Source organism: Microtus oregoni, unplaced genomic scaffold, assembly GCF_018167655.1.
Source record: "Microtus oregoni isolate MIOR12 unplaced genomic scaffold, Mior012 000001F_ref0000356, whole genome shotgun sequence".
NCBI classification, from domain to species: domain Eukaryota; kingdom Metazoa; phylum Chordata; class Mammalia; order Rodentia; family Cricetidae; genus Microtus; species Microtus oregoni.
Window position 1 is genome coordinate 82,967,151 of NW_024543060.1, and position 6,707 is coordinate 82,973,857.

A 6,707-nucleotide genomic window follows, 5' to 3' on the forward strand; every position below is an offset into this window, starting at 1 on the left:
TGAAGGCTCATGGATATCAGAAATTGAGGCTCAAAATGTTCCTTAAGACTATCTAACAGCATGGACTGGAAGTATTCAGGAAAGAAAAGCAAATACAATTCTATGATGGAAAGGTTATTATTATTTTTTTTAGATTCCTGTTTGACAACCTAAGCAATAAAGTAAGTTAGTAAGCCATGCTGTCAAAACACTGGTGTTTACACTCCACAAATGGCTGAAAAAAACTGGCATCAAACCTCACTGCTAACAAACTTACTTACCTAGGAGCAGCTAAGAAACAAGACGCAACGCCTTAGCAATGTTTTTTCACCTAAGTGTACATGAAAGATACAACCAGAAATGACTACTGACAAGGATTTCTCTGGCTTATCCAAGTCTCAAACCCTGCCTGAAAGCCTGTGACGCAGCTCAGTTCAAAATTTGTAACGCAAGCCATTTTCTCCAAAAAGATTTTAATCCTGTTATGTTCTAAACACAAAAATAAATGAGGTAGACTGACAGATTGTGCATGTAAAAGTTGGGCTGCAAAGAGCCGAGATGCATCTGGGCTCTGCATGCTCCCCGCCAGGTAATTAAATCTCAAATCTTGCAGTTTCAGGTGCTGAGGCATTCTAAAACTAAGGTTTAAAAAAAAAAAAAAAAAAAAAAAAGCACCACATTCTGAAATCGAAAAGCACCGAGAAAGTTTCTTTGAACTTTCACATGCAAAATGCAGCTTGTTATGTTTGTAAAGAGGAAGAAGTCTCAAAAATGTTAGCACAGGAAGAGGGAGAGTCCCAGGTATTTAGTCCTAAAGTCGAGGGGGGAGCTGCAAACCTTTATTCCTTAAACCTGGACATCAGGACCACATTCCTTCCATGGAATGTGAAACTCAATCCCATAATACTCAACGCCCACACAAAACCAAAATTACTAGCCAGGTGTGGTGGTGCATGCCCTTGATCCCAGCACTTGGGAGGCAGAGGCAGGTAGATCTCTGAGCTCCAGGCCAGCCTGGTCTACATATAAAGCTCCAAGCCAGTAAAGATACACAGTGGGAACCTGTCCCCCCCCCCCCCAAAAAAAAAAAAAAAGACTTGCCAAAGTGTGAGCTATAGTGACATAAAGACACCTTATATACACTTCTAATAGAAAGCCACTTTCCAAAGGCCTTTCCAGCCTGTAAGTACAGAAATATCTCAAAGAAAGGTAAAGATGACGAAAGGGATATTCACATCCTGTATCACTGGGATAACTTTTCCTATAATCCACATCAAACCAGGCTTCATGGTGCACAATTGTAATCTCAGGCAGAGATGGGAGGATCAGGAATTTCAGGCCTCTCCTAGGCTACACAGCAAGTTCAAGGCCAGCCTTGACCTACAAGGCACCAAATCTCCCAACAAAACTCGAACACGTTGAGGCTTGTTGGATCACAAAGCATGACGCAACTTAATTTTGGAGAAAAAGGTTAAAACTCATAAAATAACATCCCTCAATGTTACTGTTAATCTTAACTATGAATTCCTAATTTCAACAGTCATCTTTTCTTGAGAGGATCTCCAATGAATGACTTTTTTTTTTTTTTTTAAATCCAGGCAATGTGAGACCTTTTAAATTCTACCACTCTTAAAAGAAACAGAAAAAGGCCTGGCATAAATGACTTGCATGCACGTACATGCAGCAGGCACACATCAAGTGGTTTTTTTGTTTTGGTTTGGTTTTTTGGGTTGTTGTTGTTCTTGTTCTTTTGTCAAAATAGCTAAAGTCAAACATTGGTCAGAAGCACTGAGCAGGAACTACCAAGCAGCCAGCGACCGTGCTGCAGACACAAGCTGGGCTCAACTGTCTGGGGAATGGAAGGTTAGAGCCCCAGTAGGCAAGCAGTAGGATGCTGGGTCTGAGATTTGCATGCCTCCCTCCCTCCAGGGCCAGACACCACCTGAATTCTAAAAGACAGTTTTGTTAGACTCTCTTCTAATCTGTTCAAGCAGCAAGTCTGATAGCAACATCAAAAACACTTCTCCATTTATGATGAAATTTTAGGTCCTCAAGGATAAACCTCCAAGGTTTATCTGGGAGGGTCATCCTTTGGGCCTCAGGTTTGAAGAGTCTTACTAATCAAGACAGCTCTGAGTTACCGAATGCTGTACCTACTGGCCAAAAGTCGGGTGAGACCGGCTTTAAACCACAACGTAGTAAGTAGAGTGCTCAAATTCAAGTTTGATATAACAAGGGGCCTTTTCGGAAGAGCACTAGATGAAACATATGTATGAAGAAAATGTCATAATGAGATCCATTATTTAGTAGAAACACAAAGAATCTGAACTCCTAGAATGGGGGGAGGGGTTACATAAATCTCTGATGCTTGCATTCTGTAGGCTGAGCCAGGAAGACCTAGCGTGGAGGCCAGCCTGGGCTACACACAAGATCATCTCAGAAAACAAAATTCAAATTCCCCCCAAATGGCCTGCTAATAACGTGTATGAATATCATTTGGATTCTTACACAAATCCTTACCATTATTTTATTCTTATACTTGGCATGTTTAGTGGTGTATTTCTGGACCACTGATAAAAATATCAGAAAGACTTCATCTTAAATTTAAAAAGACAAAAAAAAAAAAAAAACCCTTCAAATTTGTTTGAAACTACTGATTTAGGAGCACAACCGATGATTTAAACAACTTAAATGGCATTAATTTATTTCCCATGTTAACATGTTTAGAGGTGTCACTGCCCCTCCCCAACCCAGCTAATTTAACTGTAAAGCAGAACTCTAATTTCTGCTTTCGATTTCCACCAAAATATCTTTAAAAAAAAAAAAAGCCTCCACAAGCCCGAGTTAGCAGCCAATCTTTATCCGTGACGTATGCATTACCAACCTGCACGGTGGCCATCGGTTTCCCTTGCTATGAAAATCAGGACCCCGAAGTCGGGGCTTCAAGTTTTGAAAGCAGTCCATCTACATACCTGTTATCCAATTCCAGCTTAGGGGGTTTTATGGAAATCTCGCGGGTGATGACAAGCATAAAGCAACAGATCTGTGCTGTGATTAGTATGTTCTTTTAGACTACAGGTCACCTGCCCCAGGACTTTCTAATGGAACGGATCCAGGGGACAAAATAATTGTTTGTCAAAAGTGGCCAGAGAGGAACATGGCTATCTTCAGTTCACCGGGAAGCAGTGACTCATTCAAGGTCCTTTGGGCAGCAGCAGCTTTGCAAGAGGGTACCTTTGACTCTCCTCATTTCATGAGATCATTAGCTTGTGAATGTGTCCATGTTTTTAACTTGAGTTTTAAAAAAAAAATAAATAAAAGCCTTATTCCTGTTTCTTCTGACACCTAATTGAACACATCGTCACCCTCGCTCCTGACCCAGTGTGTTTTTCTGTGTGACCGGTGTGCAAGTGACGGTCACACAGCTTACAAACCTGGGACCTCTGAGAAAAATACTTTTTAGCTGAACCTCTGTAATCATGACAAGAGATTGATTAAAATGCCAAGATAAGAAACAATTTATTATAGAGAGAAGAAAAATTTCTCATCCAAAATATAGAAATCTGTACAACTTTGCCACAATGAATATACATGAACTGTACAAATTTACACCAGTTCATAATTTACCAAATAAAAGATGACTAACAAAGTTCACAAAATAGATGGTGGTTTGTGGAAAAAAAGACTTTTACCCAATTAAGTACAAGGAAAAGTTACAAACCAGACCTCCACTTTCTAAAAATAAGAAGTTTAGTCAGTCTTAGAAAACTACAAGCTAGCAAATGCACAGAGAGCTGGCTGGTGCTAACAACCACAGTTGAGACAGTGTCTTTTTTTTTTTTTTAAGGGTCTTTTAAAAGCCTGTTGCCACGGCAGATTCTGGTCACTTGCTACTGTCAAAGTCAAAAACACAATACAAGGTCTGACCATTTTCCCCGGGTCATGCGCACTAGTTTGTCCTTATGTACATTTATTTATACATGTTAAGTGCTAGGTAAAAGTCTCCATGTAAAATTTCCAGTACTATCATGCTCAAAGCACTGAGCTTTCCAATTGAGCTGCCAAAAAAGTTACTGATAACTTTCAAGTGTAATAGTGCAAAATTCCCCTGCGAGATTGACTGGAGGGGAAGGTTCTTCGAAATACAGATTTTCCTTAGAGGGACTGATGTGACAAACTGGGTATAAATGTCTGGGAGAGACTGAAACCACCCTGTGACTTCACTCCCTAGCAAATAAAGTGATCCTTCCTTAGACTCACAGGCTACTGAAATCACTGAAAGGTACTGTCCAAACTATGGCACTGTCCCTTAAAAAACAAAAAAACAAAAAAAATTATTACCACTCTATCTTGTGCCAGATCTTCACAGCTGTGACATGGTTTAAATTCCATAATCCATCCCCAAGAGGAGCCCACCCAAAGCAAAAAATCAAATTTATCCATCCATTATAAGATGATCCATCCATAGACTATATCTTAACCTGATACAGTCATCATATTGTAGTTTTTGGAAGGGCTTGTTCTGCCCAAGAGAAGTTCCTCCTTACAGCTGATTCTGCTGTCTACCATTTGCACGTTGGAGCTGTTGTTTGGAGTGCTACCTCCTGTGGGTGAGGCTTCATACAGCACACAGATGGAGCCATCCTCTCCAATCCGGTAGGACACTTCGTAGGGGTCAACCCAGAGTGTGAGTTCACTTGGGAGAAGCCTGAACAACTCTTGACTGCTCAGTCCAATCCGCTGGGCTGCCTGTCCAATCAGAGGATCCATCTTGTGGTTGATGCGAATACATCGGTAACCTGATCCCTTGCACGGCTTTTCTGGGAACCAGTGATGTTTGTAGTGTTCTGTGGAAGAAAACGGACAGAGAAACAATGCTTAGATTGGTAGTTATGTACGGTACTTTCCTCCTCCCGCTAGTCTTGGAGGAGCAAAAGCGAAAACCACCAACTTTTTACATCCAGGATTGCATTCGCTATCTCGAGACAGGATGGAGAAAGAGCAGACAGGGTTTCCGAATTAACAGTGTGGCAAACACTGTCCCGGTCCTGACCAGTTGAGCCGCCAAAACAGGAATCCCACGAGTAGCCCGGGCTGGCGGGCTAGCTGGATGGCACAGAAGACCTGTTTACTTTCTCCACCCCACTGGGGTAGCACACAATAGACTTTATGGCTTTTTTTGGGGGGGGGGGGGCAACGCCACAGTTAACTGTTAACCCCGAAGAGAATAAAAACAAGAAACACTAAACCAAGATCTGGGCTGGGGTGTAACTGTACCGATGACAAATCCGGTGATTAATAGGCAAGAAGCACGGGAGGTGAGGAGACCTGGCACGTCGGCCCGAGGCAGGCTCCGGGACAAGGAGGCGACAAGCCACCAAAGGGGTCCAGACGGCGACCCTAGCAACGGTCGCGGAGACCTGGCGGGGAGGACCGACGGGACGCCGGACCCCAGCTCTTTTGTCCCCCGCAACCGGCGGTAGCCGTCGGGGCGAAGTTCCGCGTCTCCCCGCTCCGGATCCTTTGTTGTGCGTGTCGCGGCGCCCCGCCGCCCAGCCCCCCCCCCCGCCCCCCCCAGCCACGACCGGGACGCGCCCGTTAGTGGCGGCCCGCGACGGGCCCCGCGCCCCGCTCACCTGCCAGCAGCTCCTGCAGGCTCTGGCTGAAGGTCTGCAGCTGTCGCTCGCTCGTGAGCCCCTTGGTGCGGAGGAACTTGGAGATGAAGGACACCGCGGCGGCGATCTCGCCTATCATGGTGGCGGCCCGGGTGTAGAAGGGATGCATGGGGGCGGCGGACGGGGGTGGCCCGGGGCGGCCGGGGCTCGGCGGCGCGGCCCCGACGGCGGAGCGGCCACCCCGGGCTCCCGCCCAGACCCGACGGCCGAGGGGGGAAACGAGGGCGCGAGGCGCGGACGGCTACTGGTTCTAGGGGATTTTTTTTTCTTTCTTTTAGAGTAAAAAAGTTATTTTCAAGTCAGGCGGCGGCAGGAGAGAGACGGAGAGCGAGACGAGCGATGGCGGCCTGGTCACATCGCTCGGACCTCCCCAGCCGCCTCCGCCTCCAGCTCGGTAGCGTCCGAAGATCCCAAGAGTTGCATTTCCAGCTCCGAGGGGCGAAGAGCTGCCGCCGCCGTGCAGCTCATTTTATAGCGCTGCGGAAAGGAAGTGGCGTACCCTGAGCGTGACGGCGGTCGCCAGCCTATCCGGAGATCGCACCATTGTGACGTAGGCAGGTTCGGAGCCGAAGGGGGCGGGAAGAAGGGCGCCGGGGGGCGGGCCCAGAGGCCGGGAAGAGAGGGAGGAGCTGACGTAATCTGCTTGTAAACAAATAAACCCCCGAGTGGCAGCCAGAGACGCCGGAGCCTTGGGGGGCGGAGGAAGAAGCCAGGGAGGCGCGTGTGAAAGCTCCGCCCCTCGCTGGCTCCGCCCCCGGCACTGGCCAGCCCGGACCCTCCAGCTCTAGGCTCCGCCCCTTGGAGTTCTCAGTCCGTCCGGGTTCGTAGATTTGCTTTCCCACAGCGGTGGGATCGGAGTCCCCGAACGGGCTTCGGTCCCCGCAGCACCAGCCCTGTGCCGTGCTTACTCCATGTTTACACCTGGTTCTGGCTCCCATCTGTGCGGTTGGCAGCTTTGGTGGGAGGAGCGTGCGGTGGCGGAGTGTGGGGCTCTGGTGCGTGCAGGGATCGAGGGCCCGGCTCCCAAGAGCTACCTGGTCGGTGAACCCCAGG

The 6,707-nt window shown here is 47.2% G+C and overlaps 1 protein-coding gene across 1 annotated transcript; it reads right to left on the minus strand.

Annotated features, from left to right (window-relative positions):
• Positions 1 to 3,473: 3,473 nt before the first annotated feature.
• Btg1 (BTG anti-proliferation factor 1) lies at positions 3,474 to 6,109 on the minus strand. Its single transcript, XM_041676438.1, has 2 exons — positions 5,616 to 6,109; positions 3,474 to 4,826 (listed from the first exon to the last, which is right to left on the minus strand). The coding sequence occupies exons 1-2, from the start codon at positions 5,761 to 5,763 to the stop codon at positions 4,456 to 4,458; spliced, it is 519 nt and encodes a 172-aa protein (XP_041532372.1). The 5' UTR covers positions 5,764 to 6,109; the 3' UTR covers positions 3,474 to 4,455.
• Positions 6,110 to 6,707: the final 598 nt, after the last annotated feature.

What these genes read in the sequence shown, in the direction of transcription:
- Btg1 (XM_041676438.1), bottom strand. Translation starts at nt 5,763, where the DNA reads ATGCATCCCTTCTACACCCGGGCCGCCACCATGATAGGCGAGATCGCC. An exon ending in CCTGCAGGAGCTGCTGGCAG is followed by an intron (nt 4,827 to 5,615) that starts GTGAGCGGGGCG and finishes TTTCTTCCACAG; the next exon opens with AACACTACAAACATCACTGG.